The sequence below is a fragment of the Salmo trutta genome, chromosome 13 (genome assembly GCF_901001165.1).
Source record: "Salmo trutta chromosome 13, fSalTru1.1, whole genome shotgun sequence".
Classification (NCBI taxonomy): domain Eukaryota; kingdom Metazoa; phylum Chordata; class Actinopteri; order Salmoniformes; family Salmonidae; genus Salmo; species Salmo trutta.
This window is the reverse complement of record NC_042969.1, coordinates 3,060,801-3,078,783: the sequence shown is the minus strand read 5'-3', so window position 1 is coordinate 3,078,783 and position 17,983 is coordinate 3,060,801. Positions and strand designations below refer to the sequence as shown.

General features: G+C 43.7%; 2 protein-coding genes and 1 non-coding gene across 3 annotated transcripts; 2 read left to right on the top strand and 1 right to left on the bottom strand.

Annotated features, from left to right (window-relative positions):
- Positions 1-4: 4 nt before the first annotated feature.
- On the top strand, positions 5-4,628 carry LOC115205061 (60S ribosomal protein L39). Its single transcript, XM_029770637.1, has 3 exons — positions 5-122; positions 478-581; positions 4,375-4,628. The coding sequence occupies exons 1-3, from the start codon at positions 120-122 to the stop codon at positions 4,421-4,423; spliced, it is 156 nt and encodes a 51-aa protein (XP_029626497.1). The 5' UTR covers positions 5-119; the 3' UTR covers positions 4,424-4,628.
- Positions 678-811, top strand: LOC115206897 (small nucleolar RNA SNORA69). The gene has a single exon (XR_003880876.1). It is a non-coding gene; the product is annotated as a small nucleolar RNA SNORA69 (small nucleolar RNA).
- Positions 4,629-11,205: 6,577 nt separating the features above from the next.
- Positions 11,206-12,827, bottom strand: pttg1 (PTTG1 regulator of sister chromatid separation, securin). The gene is made up of 6 exons (XM_029770635.1): positions 12,722-12,827; positions 12,256-12,343; positions 11,894-12,033; positions 11,696-11,777; positions 11,445-11,606; positions 11,206-11,363 (listed from the first exon to the last, which is right to left on the bottom strand). The coding sequence occupies exons 2-6, from the start codon at positions 12,338-12,340 to the stop codon at positions 11,278-11,280; spliced, it is 555 nt and encodes a 184-aa protein (XP_029626495.1). The 5' UTR covers positions 12,341-12,343; positions 12,722-12,827; the 3' UTR covers positions 11,206-11,277.
- Positions 12,828-17,983: the final 5,156 nt, after the last annotated feature.

Below are 17,983 nucleotides of genomic sequence, written 5' to 3'. Positions count from 1 at the left end.
GTGCGCGGAGCGCAAGACTTTGCTACACTTTGATTGGTTGGGATTGCCTACATCACCAACGCTTCCCCTCCTTCTTTCTCTTCGGCCTCCGCCATTGTGGTGTAAGGACTGCGGACAAAATGGTAAGGAAAAATCTTATAACATCCTTGTCTACATGAGTGAAATGCATTATTGTTCATGGCATTTGCATAAAGCGTTTTTAAGGGCAACACCGAAAGCTTTTATATTGTCTTCAATACCAGTATTGAATTCCTAAAAAGTAACGTTTTAGTAGCGTGTGGCCGGGTTGTCGGTAAAATTGACTTGACTTATATAAGTATACTTCCTGCCTATAGTAATCTAGCTGTAACTGAAGTGCAACGAGTTAGTTGGCAGGTTTACCTAACGTAAGTGTAGCATGCCATGAAGGAAATGTAGGTTTGCGTGTGATGTATGCTACCCTAGTTAACTAACACAGCCCCATCCTCTTAATTTCAGTCGTCCCACAAGACTTTCCGGATCAAGCGCTTTCTCGCTAAGAAACAGAAGCAGAACAGGCCCATCCCACAGTGGATCAGAATGAAGACTGGCAACAAGATCAGGTATGTGTGTAGCTACATTCCTAGCATCCCGCTATCCCGTACAACGCATAAAATGGTCTAATGTTAACTAGTGCTGAATGGATGCGCTGACCGTCTAAAGCAGGTCTGCAATTACAGTACTCCAATCAGTGGGTGTGCTGTCATTAATCCTGCTGAGAGTAACATTCTGCTTTGGAGTTCACACCTGGTCACATCACCTGTGATGGGGATTCTCTTTAGTATTGACAGTGCAATTAAGACTACAGTATCATAGTTGCCTGACAGGGCTCAAAGCTCCGACCGTTTGACTTGAGTTACAGTTCGACACCAATTTTTGTTCATAATTTGCAATTTTTTTAATATACATTGCTCAAAAAAATAAAGGGAACACTAAAATAACACATCCTAGATCTGAATGAATGAAATAATCTTATGAAATACTTTTTTCTTTACATACTTGACTGTGCTGACAACAAAATCACACAAATTGGATTTCCATTGATTATTTTTATCAACCCATGGAGGTCTGGATTTGGAGTCACATTCAAAATTAAAGTGGAAAACCACACTACAGGCTGATCAAATTTTGATGTAATGTCCTTAAAACAAGTCAAAATGAGGCTCAGTAGTGTGTGGCCTCCACGTGCCTGTATGACCTCCCTACAACGCCTGGGCATGCTCCTGATGATGTGGGGGATGGTCTCCTGAGGGATCTCCTCCCAGACCTGGACTAAAGCATCCACCAACTCCTGGACAGTCTGTGGTGTAATGTGGCGTTGGTGGATGGAGCAAGACATGATGTCCCAGATGTGCTCAATTGGATTTAGGTCTGGGGAACGGGCGGGCCAGTCCATAGCATCAATGCCTTCCTCTTGCAGGAACTGCTGACACACTCCAGCCACATGAGGTCTAGCATTGTCTTGCATTAGGAGGAACCCAGGGCCAACAACACCAGCATATGGTCTCACAAGGGGTCTGAGAATCTCATCTCGGTACCTAATGGCAGTCAGGCTACCTCTGGCGAGCACATGGAGGGCTGTGCGGCCCCCCCAAAGAAATGCCACCCCACACCATGACTGACCCACCGCCAAACCGGTCATGCTGGAGGATGTTGCAGGCAGCAGAACGTTCTCCACGGCGTCTCCAGGCTCTGTCACGTCTGTCACATGTGCTCAGTGTGAACCTGCTTTCTTCTGGGAAGAGCACAGGGCGCCAGTGGCGAATTTGCCAATCTTGGTGTTCTCTGGCAAATGCCAAACGTCCTGCACGGTGTTGGGCTGTAAGCACAACCCCCACCTGTGGATGTCGGGCCCTCATACCACCCTCATGGAGTCTGTTTCTGACCGTTTGAGCAGACACATGCACATTTGTGGCCTGCTGGAGGTCATTTTGCAGGGCTCTGGCAGTGCTCCTCCTGCTCCTCCTTGCACAAAGGCGGAGGTAGCGGTCCTGCTGCTGGGTTGTTGCCCTCCTACGGCCTCCTCCACGTCTCCTGATGTACTGGCCTGTCTCCTGGTAGCGCCTCCATGCTCTGGACACTACGCTGACAGACACAGCAAACCTTCTTGCCACAGCTTGCATTGATGTGCCATTCTGGATGAGCTGCACTACCTGAGCCACTTGTGTGGGTTGTAGACTCCGTCTCATGCTACCACTAGAGTGAAAGCACCGCCAGCATTCAAAAGTGACCAAAACATCAGCCAGGAAGCATAGGAACTGAGAAGTGGTCTGTGGTCTCCACCTGCAGAACCACTCCTTTATTGGGGGTGTCTTGCTAATTGCCTATAATTTCCACCTGTTGTCTATTCCATTTGCACAACAGCATGTGAAATGTATTGTCAATCAGTGTTGCTTCCTAAGTGGACAGTTTAATTTCACAGAAGTGTGATTGACTTGGTGTTACATTGTGTTTAAGTGTTCCCATTATTTTTTTGAGCAGCGTATTTATTCAAACAGCAGTGGGTATGCAACAATGTGTTCAGGCCAGGTATTCAAAGTTTGGTTCGGAGTCTTGGTTGAATACTTGGAAAGTGCAATTCAGTCATGCGCTGTTGGAATACATTTCTGAAGCCCCCCCCCCCAAAAAAAATAACAAATGTAAATGTTGACTGCAAAGTAAGCCTACCTGTCGGAATGATATCATGATTTGTTTCAATCGCTGGACAATTGTTTAGCTAACTCTGCCATCACATGTAGCCGACATTGTACAGTACAAAAACACTACTGGGCAAACACAACGGTCTCTTGCTAGGCTCACAATTTGTATTTAATTTTTTAATTTCACCTTTTTATTTAACCAGGTGGGCTAGTTGAGAACAAGTTCTCATTTACAACTGCGACCTGGCCAAGATAAAGCAAAACAGTGCGACGACAACGACAGAGTTACACATGGGATAAACAAACGTACAGTCAATAGCACAATAGAAAATCTGTATACAGTGTGTGCAAATGGAGTAAGGAATTTACATTTAAGTCATTTAGCAGATGCTCTTATCCAGAGCGACTTACAAATTGGTGCATTCACCTTATGATATCCAGTGGAACAACCACTTTACAATAGTGCATCTAAATCTTTTTTTTGGGGGGGGGGGGGGGGGGTTAGAAGGATTACTTTATCCTATCCCAGGTATTCCTTAAAGAGGTGGGGTTTCAGGTGTCTCCGGAAGGTGGTGATTGACTCCGCTGTCCTGGCGTCGTGAGGGAGCATGTTCCACCATTGGGGTGCCAGTTAAGGCAATAAATAGGCCATAGTAGCGAAGTAATTACAATTTAGGAAGTTAACACTGGAGTGATAGATGTGCAAAAAAGTAAATAAAAAAGCAATATGGGCATGAGGTAGGTAGTTGGAGAGGGCATCTACACTCTCCTTTAATATATTGTTCAGACCTCAAAAGTGGTCTTCTGATGTGGTTTAAGCGTTGTGGACTTTGAGCATCACATTTTTGTAGTTTTGCAACTTTTGAAAGGAACCTCCACAGAATTGACCAAAATATAAAACCTGAATTTTAAAAATGTTTAATTAATAGGGCCTTACAACTGTAGATTGACTGTTCAAAATCGCTAACAATAACGCCCTTTATGAGATTGTTAGAATGTGTATGGAGGGTAGGTTGTTATACGTTACTTGCTTTTCCCGCAAGAATTTAAAATTCCCTTTATAATCAACCGCTTTCCCAGGCCAGTATTCTTTTCATTTGGCGCCAGTAGCTTTCAGTTAGTACTGGCCCAATGTTGCCACTGGCAAATGTACCTTTTAATGTCAAGCCCTGCAAAGGCATGTTACTTTAAAAGCTGTCTAGACATTATTAGCCAGGTTCCATGGAATGCAGGTACATTATGGGACACTGGTCAAGTCATTATTGCCCCAAAATTGGTGTGCCCAAATCACGTGCTGGTGCCATCAACTGAAAGTTGGTAGCAACAGTGCCGCCAGTGGTAGAAGTTAATGTAACTTAATCTGACTGAGGTAATGATGTTCCTATCAAATAGTATGTTTGAATGTCTTTTTGCCATGTTGGGGCTTATTTCTGCTGTGCCTCATTTTCTTGCTTTTGAGCATATGGAATAAACAGCATTTGGTTGATATGCTTTACCAGTCAAATGCAGTTTGTCAGTATTCTCTGGTCTTGAAACGATTTTAATTGGATTTATGCATCTGCTCAGATAAATTGTAAAGAAACAATATGGTGTTTACAACTAAACAAGCCTAAATACAAACGGTCTACTATAGCCCTTGAATGGATTTCAAACTAATGCCACCATGGAGATTGCTTGTGTTGTATTATCATTTATTCCTGGTTTCACTGTGTTCTAGGTACAACTCCAAGAGGAGACACTGGAGGAGGACCAAGCTGGGCTTGTAAATATACAGATCTTCAGATCTCCAGCATCCACAGCATCTTCACCTGCAAAGGCCACCACCTGCTAGAACCTGGAGAGGAAGCCACGCTATCTTGAACGGCAGTCTTTTTGTACAAATACTCTGGTTATGCGCGTGTTTAACAATAAAAGATTTTAGAAGCGAGATGTGGTTGAGTTTGTCTAAACTCAATACGTCCTTTACTCAAATGCTTTTTAAATGCTTCCAGTGCAAGTAAGTGTCTCTTATCCCCAATGTTTGCCTGCCATGTATCATACTGGTGTTACCTACTTTATAACAGGGTTGACATTAGCGCAACGCTCTACATTTGATTACAGGCAGGCATCCCACTCAAGTAAGGGTCACTGGGATTTGACTAAATTACAAACTAGTCGCCCTGTCTGTGTAATTTGTTGAGGATTCAGATTTACTTGGCATAAGCCAAAATGTAAGCTAGTAAAAGATGTATGACCTTGTGAAAGGGTTGAATGGTCCGCTTACTAAGCTCCACCGGAGGGGGAGGAAATGGTGCAATACTTTTTCTGCACTGGTGAGACACATGATGCATTGATCAGTGACTCAGACTTCCCGGAAACAATATTGGAAGCCCAATGTAAAGTCCAATTAGGAATGGGCCGGCGTTAAATGTTAAATCCAAAGGACCCAAAGTGTAACAGAAGTGAAGATTAGTGTTCTGTTTTTATATAATCCTATCAAATGACCACAACACCCTAAGAACAATTAAAAAAATATATGTTTATGCATTATCAAATGTCATTTGTTGCATGATCTGTAAACTGGTGTAGACTAATGGTGAAATATTTATGGGCCCTTCCCAACAATGCAAGGAATAAATACACCATGAGTAAAGGCAACTTTGCTATATACTCAGGGTACTGAGTCGATTTGCAGGAATGTAAGGTAGCTATGTACATTTTAGGTAGGTGTAGAGTGACCAGGCAACAGAATAGATGAGCAGTACCTGCAGCGTATGTGATTTGTCAAGAGTTGGTGCAGATGGTTCTGGTAGCTAATTGGTTAACTATTTAGCGGTCTTATGTCTTGAGTAGAAGTTGTTCAGAATTCTGTTGGTTCCAGATTTGGTGCATCAGTACTGCTTTCTGTGTGGTAGAGAACAGTGACTTGGGTAGTTGACGTCTGACAATTTTTAGGGTCTTTGACACCGCCTGTGACAGAGCTCGGCCCCAGTAATGTACTGGGCTGCACACACTACACTTGAGTGCCTTGCGGTCGGATGCCAAGCAGTTGCCATACCAAGCGGTGATAGTCAAGATGCTCTCAATGGTGCAGCTGTAGAACTTTGAGGGCCCATGCCAAATCTTTTCAGCCTCCTGGGGGAAAAGGCGTGACTTTTTCACGGCGGTTTGTGTGTTTTAAAATTATAAACCTGGGTAGTTCGAGCCCTGAAAGCTGTGGTATATCGGACTTTTTTTTTCTTTTTAAATGACTACTGGTCTAATTACATTGGTAACCAGTTTATAATAGTAATAGAGCTCTGGATTTTATGGTATACAGTGTATAGACAATATACTATGGCTAAGGGCTGTATCCAGGCACTCCCCTGTGTCCTGATTTACAACAGCCCTTAGCCATAATACATTGGACATATACCACACCGCCTCGGGCCTTTATCTAACGTCTCTATAGTTTTGTAGCACTTGCTTACACGACCTGCAGAAGGTGTCAAAATTAGGGTTTCACGAAAGCTTATACAAAATCAGCATAACTCATTTTTGGTGTAGAAACCCTTTTGATCAAAGAGCACACTTGTGCATGCCTTCAATAAAAGTTTAATTTAATGAAATAACATTTTTAAATACAATCAAGTCTAAAACAACACGTTTTTTTGTGCAAGAAACGGTTCCACTGCTGTGCTGCCTATAATCAGATTGATTATTCACCAATTATAAACTGGGTGGTTCGAGCCCTGAAAGCTGAAGGCCGTGGTTTATCAGACTGTGCCTTTAAACAGCTTGGAAAATTCCCGAAAATGATGTCATGGCTTTAAAAGTTTCTGATAGGCTAATTTGAGTCAATTGGTGTACCTGTGGATGTATTTCATGACAGAACATTTCGTTTTACTGGTCTAATTACATTGGTATCCAGTTTATAATAATGCACATTGGGGGCTTGTGATATATGGCCAATATACCACGGCTAAGGGCTGGGTCCTAGTACTCAGTGTTGCGTCCTTCGTAGCCATGGTATATTTGCCATAAACCACACCCCTCGGGCCTTATTGCTTAAGTGGCTTAGCATACTGTGCGTAAAAGCGCAAACGCGTGAAAGTCTTTACAAGCTATGATCAATGTGACTCGTGATAAAGACACTTGCTTTTGCGTTAAAAAAAAAAAAAATTGTGTGGTTATCTGACCTTTAACTTTTGATCACAAAAGACAAGAATGGGGTAAAACAACTTTTTAAATCACCCGCGCCATCTGCCATTCCTCCGAGTCCGATCAAAGTAGACTGGATCGTCTCTCATCACTTAATTCTGGCTTGGGCACTAGCGTGGCACTGCACGCAATGTTGTTATTAGGGGTTTGCAGACGCACCCTACCGTGCGCATCGTCCCAAGTGCTAGGAAGCTCCATCTCCTCTGCGGCGTTGCCCTTCAGATGATTTCATAGTTTCCATCTACAACAGACACCATCCGTACGTGCTGCATGGGGTCCAGAGCCCAAACATCCCATCAACTTCCCTTATTAAAGACGCATTGTAGCATCTTGACAACAGAACACAAATCCACCGGACGAGTTGTTCAATAGTAAGTCTTTCAAGTGTCTTACGCATGGCGGACGAGCGAGCCTCTGCTCCACGGACAACCTCTGAGATGCGTTACTGCTGGTCTCACACACCTCTGGCTGTCTGCTACCTTGATCTTCGTGTCGAAGCATAATTAGCCGTACAGGCAGGGAATGCCCGCACACCCACTCTCTTGTCCATTATCATTATTAGTTGATTCAGATCCAAACTCCAATGCGCATCCGCCTTGTAAGGGTTGGAAATGTGTCGCAGAGTTGTATGCTGTCGTCTTACTGATGGTACTGTTATACACGTTGCTTGACTTACAGTTGAAGTCGGAAGTTTACATACATTTAGGTTGGAGTCATAACTCGTTTTTCAACCACTCCACAAATTTCTTGTTAATAACAAACTATAGTTTTGGCAAGTCGGTTAGGACATCTACTTTGTGCATGACACAAGTCATTTTTCCAACAATTGTTTACAGACAGATTATTTCACTTATAATTCACTGTATCACAATTCCAGTGGGTCATAAGTGTACATACACTAAATTGGCTGTGCCTTTAAATAGCTTAGAAAATTCCTGAAAATTATGTCATGGCTTTAGAAGTTTCTGATAGGCGAATTTACATAATTTGAGTCAATTGGAGGTGTACCTGTGGATGTATTTCAAGGCCTACCTTCAAAGGCAGTGCCTCTTTGCTTGACATCATGGGAAAATCAAAAGAAATCAGCCAAGATCTCAGAAAAATGATTGTAGACCACAAGTCTGGTCCATCCTTGGGAGCAATTTCCAAATGCCTGACGGTACCACGTTCATCAAATCAAATTTATTTATATAGCCCTTCTTACATCAGCTGATATCTCAAAGTGCTGTACAGAAACCCAGCCTAAAACCCCAAACAGCAAGCAATGCAGGTGTAGAAGCACAGTGGCTAGGAAAAACTCCCTAGAAAGGCCGAAACCTAGAGAGGAACCAGGCTATGGGGGGTGGCCAGTCCTCTTCTGGCCACCCCCCATGCCGGGTGGAGATTATCACAGCACATGGCCAAGATGTTCAAATGTTCATAAATGACCAGCATGGTCAAATAATAATCATAGTAGTTGTCGAGGGTGCAACAAGTCAGTAACACAAGAGTAAGTGTCAGTTGGCTTTTTCATAGCCGATCTTTGAGAGTATCTCTACCGCTCCTGCTGTCTCTAGAGAGTTGAAAACAGCAGGTCTGGGACAGGTAGCACGTCCGGTGAACAGGTCAGGGTTCCAGCAGGTCTGGGACAGCAGGTCTGGGACAGGTAGCACGTCCGGTGAACAGGTCAGGGTTCCATAGCCGCAGGCAGAACAGTTGGAACTGGAGCAGCAGCATGGCCAGGTGGACTGGGGACAGCAAGGAGTCATCAAGCCAGGTAGTCCTGAGGCATGGTCCTAGGGCTCAGGTCCTCCGAGAGAGAGAATTAGAGAGAGCATATTTAAATTCACACAGGACACCGGAAAAGACAAGAGAAATACTCCAGATGTGACAGACTGACACTAGCCCCCCGACACAAACTACTGCAGCATAAATACTGGAGGCTGAGACAGGAGGGGTCAGGAGAAACTGTGGCCCCATCCGATGAAACCCCCGGACAGGGCCAAACAGGTAAGATATAACCCCACCCACTTTGCCAAAGCACAGCCCCCACACCACTGTGTGTCATCTGTACAAACAATAGTACGCAAGTATAAACACCATGGGACCACGCAGCCGTCATAGCGCTCAGGAAGGAGACGCATTCTGTCTCCTAGAGATGAACGTACTTTGGTGCGAAAAGTGCAAATCAATTCCAGAACAACAGCAAAGGACCATGTGAAGATGCTGGAGGAAACAGGTACAAAAGTATCTATATCCACAGTAAAACGAGTGCTATATCGACATAACCTGAAAGGCCGCTCAGCAAGGAAGAAGCCACTGCCCCAAAATGGCCATAAAAAAGCCAGACTACGGTTTGCAACTGTACATGGGGACAAAGATCGTACTTTTTGGAGAAATGTCCTCTGGTCTGACAAAACAAAATTAGAACTGTTCAGCCATAATGACCATCGTTATGTTTGGAGGAAAAAGGGGGAGGCTTGCAAGCCAAAGAACACCATCCCAACCATGAAGCACAGGGGTGGCAGCATCATGTTGTGGGGGTGCTTTGCTGCAGGAGGGACTGGTGCACTTCACAAAATAGATGGCATCATGATGGAAAATGATGAGTATATATTTAAGCAACATCTCAAGACAGTCAGGAAGTTAAAGCTTGGTTGCAAATGGGTCTTCCAAATGGACAAAGACCCCAAGCATACTTCCAAAATTGTGGCAAAATGGCTTAAGGACAAAGTCCAGGTATTGGAGTGGCCATCACAAAGCCCTGACCTCAATCCCATATAACATTTGTGGGCAGAACTGAAAAAGCGTGTGCAAGTAAGGAGGCCTACAAACCTGACTCAGTTACATCAGCTCTGTCAAGGAGCAATGGGCCAAAATTCACCCAACTTATTGTGGGAAGCTTGTGGAAAGCAACCCGAAATGTTTGACCCAAGTTAAACAATTTAAAGGCAATGCTACCAAATATGTCTATGTAAACTTCTGACCCACTGGGAATGTGATGAAAGAAATAAAAGCTTAAATAAATAATTCTCTCTATTATTCTGACATTTCACATTCTTAAAATAAAGTGGTGATCCTATCTGACCGAAGACAGGGAATTTTTACTAGGATTAAATGTCAGGAATTGTGAAAAACTGAGTTTAAATGTATTTGGCTAAGGTGTATGTAAACTTCGACTTCAACTGTATATATGGGGCATACAACAATCTCATCTCTGTAGATTTTGCTGCGAAGAGACAATAGATCATTTATTCTGGTATTGCCCCAATGTAGCTTGTTTCTGGTCACAGGTTCAGGAATGAATAAAAAAATTCACTACTTACTTGAAATGAACGTTACAAATAGCAGTGTTGGGCGATTTGGAAAGCCGTAGTCGGTCAATAAATATACTTGTAGGAAAGGTTTATCTTTAGCTCACAATCTGGGGATACTATTGAAAAGGTTCAAAAATTGTAAATCACAGCACAATTGAAAAATACATGGCACATGGAAACCAAAAGATGGTCTATGGTGACAGGTGGGATGGACTGAGGGTTAGGATTATATAGCTTGTGTTTGGTAATGTATTGTTGACTGCTTTATATAAAAGTACCATGTATATGCGCAATATACACTACCATTCAAAAGTTTGGGGTCACTTAAATTGTTTTTGAAAAAGCACTTTAAAAAAAATAAATTGATCAGAAGGACAGTGTAGGAAATTACTATTGTAGCTGGAAACGGCCAATTTTGAATGGAATATCTAGATGGTAGAGGCCCATTATCAGCAACCATCACTCCTGTGTTCCAATGGCACGTTGTGTTAGCCAATCCAAGTTTCATTTTAAAAGGCTAATTGATCATTAGAAAACCCTTTTGCAATTATGTTGGCGCAGCTGAAACCTTGTGCTGATTAAAGCAATTAAACTGGCCTTTAGACTAGTTGCGTGTCTGTAGCGTCAGCATTTGTGGGTTTGATTACAGGCTCAATATGGCCAGAAACTAAGACCTTTGAAACACATCAGTCTATTCTTGTTCTGAGAAATGAAGGCTTTTCTGTGACAATTGTCAAGTAACTGAAGATCTTGTCCAACGCTTTACATAGATTTATGCTAGATCATGTACTTGGTTTAGTTAACTCCTGTTAATAATAGCGTAGTCTACATGAAATCCCTTAGCCTGGCCCCAGTTCTGTTCCCGCAGTCTTGTCAACTCATGGTCATTGGGGCGTCACAATGACCATAGTTACCAACAGCACAGACAAGTCTTGGACCAGGTAAAGAATTCTTGACAGTGCTGCTCACATAGCCATAATGATATGCCTTGAATAGGTACGCAATATTACCAAAATAAGTATCAGATTTGCAGCAGCCAATGCAACACTTATGAAATTAAAAATCAGTAACACTATTCAGGATTTCAAAAATAAGCTTTATTGATAAAAACAGAACAGTAGGTGAGAAACTACAAAGCTATAGACTCAGCATTCATCCATCTCTGGGGGCAGGTCAATGGTCAGCTTATTGATAGTTTGAAGGAATGCATCCAATTCCATAGCACAATTGTCTGAGGAAAATAAAGGAAAGCCACTGAAATGACAAACTGACAATGCCACAGTTTAATTGAACCCCAAATCCTAAAACGAACCTGAGCGTGGTAGGTTCTTCAAAGGAGACAAACATGTGTACGTCCCAAGCACGTCAAAGTCCTCTTCAGGCAGACATGGCATTTCTGGGAGACTTACCAGTCGAGGCAACACAAAATGACTCAGGCAAACCACATCCTCTGGGATGATGTAGTTCTCAAACTCTAGAACCACAAAGAATTTGTAAAAGTTAGTGGGTGGTTATCAGAAAGGTGGTGGGATAGCAAAGGGTAAAACACCAGAGTTGATTTACCAAGTGGGTCATAGGGTATAAACTTCTCAATGTCTGGGTATTCTTCTTCTTTGGTCTGAGGGAGGGTTTTAACTTTTGTTTCCTTAAGAGAGAAAATCATGATTTTCAGTCACAGGGGTTGTCAAGAGCATATATTTTATACAGATCTAGGCACACATCACCTGGCAAAAACAATTTGTGAAATTGTGAGATTATGACCTGTGCCTCAAGGAGTTTGTTCTTCTCTTGTCCATTTACAGCTGGCATTGATGTGATCTTGTTCACTGCCCCCAAAGCCTTGCGACCAGACTGTAAAGGAGCATGAAACTTTTTTCCAGTCACGGGGGTCTTCAGGTTTTCTGTAAGCATACATTTTAAAGGGGTAAATGGGTTGAGCAAAGTATACACTATTGATAACAATCAGGGACAATCGTTTACATTTTACTGTCTCAGATGGTAACAGAAGTGCATGTGTTCTCATGGTTAAAACAACCAATGTAGCCTTGGTTATGAAGCATACAGAGTTCTATCAAAGCAGACGTAAACGAAGGTAAATAATTGACAATTGTAAGGCAGAGTACCTGGAACAGATTGCAACCGCTGGCGCATCTTCAGGGCAGGTGTATGGAGGGTTGCATTTCTCTCAGAGAAGATGATTGAAGCCATTTCCTGTTTGGGCAAGTGGTAATTAGTAAAATCGTGTTAGCTAGCTAATTAGACAGACAATTTGCTACCTAGGCTAGTCATTATCAAATATCAGGGAATCAAAATACGCTTGAGGTTTATGACAACCCGAGTAACGTTAGTGAGGACAGCGTCCAAAGTTCGATCAGATGATCTTCGGTTTGGTTGGTGGAAGGCATGACTAGTTAGCAGCCTTTTTACTCCAGGGATGCCTGTAACGTTACAGGTATCCCGCTGCTAGCTAGCAGGGATGGCTTTTGTCATTCAAAAGCGATAGCAAGATATTTACATTGCTAATAATGTGCAAAATTAGTGTCAATTACTCACGGTTTGCTGGCTAGTGGTCATAGGAGTGCGACTTACCGTTCTCTTGTCCGGTATCTTTAGGCTTGCCCGTTTGTTTTGTTTTGGATAAGCGGAAACGTCTTCGCGGCTTCCTTTTTAAACTGCGCCTCTCGTCGTCCCATTGGTTCACATGCGCACGGGGGAGCCAGTCACATAGGGGAGCGGTAAAAGTGGAATAATGCGATGCCTCTTCTCTCTGCTTGAGATAATAATAAGGCTTTTGTGTAACAGTTACCTCCCAAATGAAAACAGAAACAGACAAACATACATACGCGTGACCAATATTTATATCATTCTTGATCTGAAGAAGTAGCAGCAATTGGGATCAGAAGCTATTTTATAGCTTAGGTCTATGATCATAACGCTATAAACTCAATCACAACAGGCGATGGCTATCAATCAAAATGGTTTGGCTACAAGTCAGACATTTTCAAAAACGTTTCAACAAGACTGGTAATATAACAATTTCATGACAATGATCAGGGCACTACAATGGTAGATTTGCATTCACCTCTACTACAAACAATCTATACATTTTTTCTGTGTGCCTATAACAGTTTATTCACTTATATAAAACAGCCTGATATTATCACTGATGTAAAATATTTTCACTATTTTTTCATCTGTTTCCCCCTTGATATGTCATAATCCTCCTAGTATAAAGTTTAGCATTCGGCGGAATGGCTACTGGCTTTTATGAAAATGCCACCAATTTTAGAAAAATGCCAAGTATTTTATGGCATTTTACTGGTCCAGCCGCTCCAGCCTACCCAGAAGGTTCCAATGAAGGAAAATAGGGGAGAGATCCTATTAGGATGTATGTAATTTTTGAGTTATTCAAACATTAATTGATCAGTTTAACATAGTTTATACTGATATGCCCCACCCTTTTTTTAAAGTTTATATTTCAATTAATTATCTTGCAGTTCTGTAAAAAAAATAAAAAAAATATCGGAGGACAGGTAGGAACATTCTCTCGTGTATGTCTGTTGTACTATGCAGTTTCCATTACCGTTCTCTTGGCAGCGGGATATTATGCTGGCAGCACGATCCCGGATGTTTTTTCAAAAAATAAGAGTCCTACTATAAAGAAATACATGCTACATTTTGGGAATATCGATTTTTGTACTCTAGTGCAGTACAAGTGTGTTTCACAGCATTGAAACCACCTTTAAAGAGTAACTTTCACGAAGAAGAAAAAAATATTCGAAAACAGATGTTTAGGCTTACTTACAGTGAAACACAGTTCGTTGCAAAAGTGATTATATTGCCCTGCCTGTTTCATTACAATATGTTTGTTTTATAGTACTAACTATATCGACCTCTTTTTGCCCCTAGCGGTTCAACTCTACCATTGAAATCGTGATGTTGAGAGAGCCTCGACATCATCTCAAAGGAGTGGTTCGGTATGAAATACGTACACTTCCTTCTAGATGTGCTGGGTGGTACCAACTCAAGGTATTTGGCAATGGTATTGGTCTTTGGAGTGTACCAATATAATCTGCATGACGCTTCCTTGACTAGACTACTGACTGATGTTACACAACATTCAAAAGGCAATAAGGCACTTGACCAGTTTCAACGTTTTTGCTTGCCGTTTCATACACATCTATGTGCTTTTACGAAGAAATGAACCATGTAGGCTATGGGGATTATCGTTAATATTCATAGCTACATCAATCGTAACAAGAAATAGATGACAATGGTGGTCATGTCAACTCGTATTTTTTCTTAACCGCTATGACTGATTGGCGGCACAGACATACTGATCCGCTAAAACAGGTGCCTCATAGTAGAGTGAATGCGGGTCCAGACAGAGATCATTGCAGCGCATTCGGAATATTTCATGCTCGGGTTGGGAGCGGGCGGGTCAGAAAGTCAATTTTGGGATGAAAATATTTTTGTTGTCCCGCAGATTATTTATAAACAGTCATATTTCTGCTTTGTATGTGTTAGCCTACGTATTGTATTAAAAGCACATCTTTGTCGCCTTATTCACACTCAGAATTCGCTGTTTCAAGTTAAGATAACTAAGTGGGACAACCACATATCTCAGTCATAGGGGTACATTTTTCCTCAATAAAGTAGAGATCAGTAAGGTCAGAGCTAGTAGGGGGGGAAAGTCAAGTGCAAGTGTTAGTTCAGGATTATGATTTTTTTGGGGGGTAGGGGTGGGAGGGCCAAGATACCAGAGGTGTCAGAACGGAGTGCTCGGGTTGGGGTGTAGAGTTGGAGCAAAGCCTGAAGTTAGGGAGAGGCAGTTCCTCTTGTTGCTCCTTAGGCAAGTACCATGCATGGTCTTGCGAGCTTTGACTGGAACCTAGTGGAGTGTGCGGAGGAGCGGAGTGACATGGGAGAACTTGGGAAGGTTGAACACCAGGCAGGCTGTGGCGTTCTGGATAAATTGCGGGGTTTTGATGGCACCAGCAGGGAGCCCAGCCAACAGCAAATTGCAGTAATCCAGATATGAGATGACAAGTGCCTGGATTAGGACCTGCGCCGCTTCCTGTGTATGGTAGGGTCGTACTCTATGGATGTTGAAGAGAATGAACTTGCAAGAGCGAGGGGGATGGAAGGGGGATGCCATGGAGTTGTCACCCGTGATGGAGAGGTCTTGGAGTGGGCAAGCCTTCCCAAGGAGGAAGAGGAGCTCCATCTTGTCGAGGTTGAGTTTGAGGTGGTGGACCGACACGCAAGCTGAGATATCTGCCAGGCATGTAGAGATGTGTGTTGCCACCTGGGTGTCAGAACAGGGGAAGGAGAAAAGTAGTTGAGTGTCATCCGTATAGCAATGATCGGAGAGATCATGTGAGGATATAATGGAGCAGAGTGACTTGGAGAGGGCTTAGAGAGGAGAGGGCTTGGAACCAAGCCCTCAGGGACACCAGTAGTGAGAGTACGTGGTGCAGACACAGATCCTCTCCACGTCATCTCGTAGGAGCGGCCTGCCAGGTAGGATGCAATCCAAGTGTGCAGGAGAGGAGGATCTGATGGTTCACAGTGTTGAAGGCAACGGATACATCTAGGAGGATGAGAACAGAGGAGAGAGAGTCAGCTTTGGCCATGTGGATAGCCTCCATGACACAGAGAAGAGCAGTCTCGGTTGAGTGACCCGTCTTGAAGCCTGACTGGTTAGGGTCAAGAAAATCGTTCTGAGAAAGATAGCAAGAGAGTTGGTCAGAGACAACACGCTCAAGGGTTTTGAAAAGGAAAGAAAGAAGGGTTACCGGTCTGTAGTTTTTGACGTCAGAGGAATTTAGTTGGTTTCTTGAGGAGGGGAGTGAATCGGATAATTTTGAAGTCAGAGGGGACTCCAGTGGTCAAGGACGAGTTAATGAGGGAAGTGAGGAATGGGACAAGGTCTCCAGAGATGATCTGGAGAAGGAAGGAGGCAATGGGGTCGAGCGGGGTGGCCGGATGTCACTAGTCGTAAGATTTAATCTGGAGAGAAGTCAAGGCGTCGGGGAGTTCCGTGTGAGTGAGACAAGTGGACTCAATAGGCTGAGTGAATGAGGATGTTGTCAACCTTCTTTTCAAAGTCGTAGATAAAGTCATCCGCATAAACGGAGGAGGGGGGGGGGGGTTGAAGGATTAAGGAGGGAGGAGAAGGTGGAAAATAGTTTCCTAGGGTTAGAGTGATAGAAAGTGGCTTTAGCAGTGGATACAGAGGAAGATAAGGTAGAGAGGAAGGAGTGAAAGGATGATAGGTTCTCCGGAAGTTTAGTTTCCCTCCATTTTCACTCAACTGCCCGATGCCCTGTTCTGTAAACTCACAATGAGTCCCTCAGCCACAGAGCAGGAGGGGAGGGCTGAGCCGGCCGGGAAGAAAGGGGACAGCACGAGTCATAGGATACGTAAAGGGAGGAGAGTAGGGTCGAAGAGGCAGAATCAGAAGACAGGAGGGAAAAGGATTTAGGGAGAGAAGGGTAGGATAGAAGAGGAAAGAGTAGTGGGAGATAAAGAGCAAAGATTGCAACGGCGCATGGGTTACCATCTGGGTAGGGGCTGAGTGGCTAGGGTTGGAGGAAAGCAACACAGAAAAGGGAACAAAGTAGTGATCAGAGACCTGTAGGGGGGTTGCAGTGAGATTACTAGGCAAACAGCCTCTAGTAAAGATGAGGTCAAGCATATTGCCTGCCTTGTGAGTGGGAGGGGACTGGGAAAGGGTGAGGTGAAAAGAGGCAAGGAGGGGAAAGATAGATAGGCGTCGGGAGGTTGAAGTCGGCAAGTATGAAGAGCGGTGAGCCATCATCAGGAAATGAGCTAATCAAGGGGTCAGGCTCATTGTGGAACTCTCTAAGGACACCTGGTGGGCGATTCATGACAACAATGTTAAGCTTGAGTGGCCAAGTGACAGTGACAGCATGGAATTCAAATGAGGAGATTGACAGGGAGAAAGAGAAAATCTCCATTTAGGAGAAATGAGTTCGCCTGTGCCACCACCGCGACGACCAAATGCTTTCGGACTATGAGAGAAAATGTCAGGGCCAAAAAGTCAAGGGACTGAGATAAACTCACCGTTCTTGACCGCAGATCAGTAGTTCCGAACACTGCCAGAGACCAGGAATTCCACATGGGTTGTGCGTGCAGGGTACACTAAATTAGAAGGGTTGCAGCCAAGGGGTGGGGAGCAACTGTAAAGCCTACAGGAAGAGGAGTGAACTGAGATAGGAAACACACACATAGTTGCCAAAGCTACAAAAGAGCAAAATGAGGGCCTCCCGGGTAGCTGTGCCACCAGAGATTCTGGGTTCGAGCCCAGGCTCTGTCGCAGCCGGCCGCGACCGGGAGGCCCATGGGGCGGCGCACAATTGGCCCAGTGTCGTCCTGGTTAGGGAGGGTTTGTCCGGCAGGGATATCCTTGTCTCATCGCGCACTAGCGACTCCTGTGGCGGGATGGGCGCAGTGCATGCCGACCAGGTTGCTAGGTGTACGGTGTTTCCTCCAACACATTGATGCGGCTGGCTTTCGGGTTGGATGTGCATTGTGTCAAGAAGCAGTGCGGCTTGGCTTGGTTGGGTTGTGTTTCGGAGGACGCATGGCTCTCGACCTTCGCCGTACGGGAGTTGCAGAGATGAGACAAGACCCAACTGGGTACTCCCAACCCCACTTTCACATCAGCATAAAGAATAGTTTTTTTTATTTTTTTTACTTTAAGCCCATATTGTCTACAATTCAGTCTGAACATACGCCCCCCCCCCATACATTTCTTCTTGCGTTTGCTTATAAACACCATTAAAATCGACATTGATTAAAATGTTATATATTTTGAATGAGTTA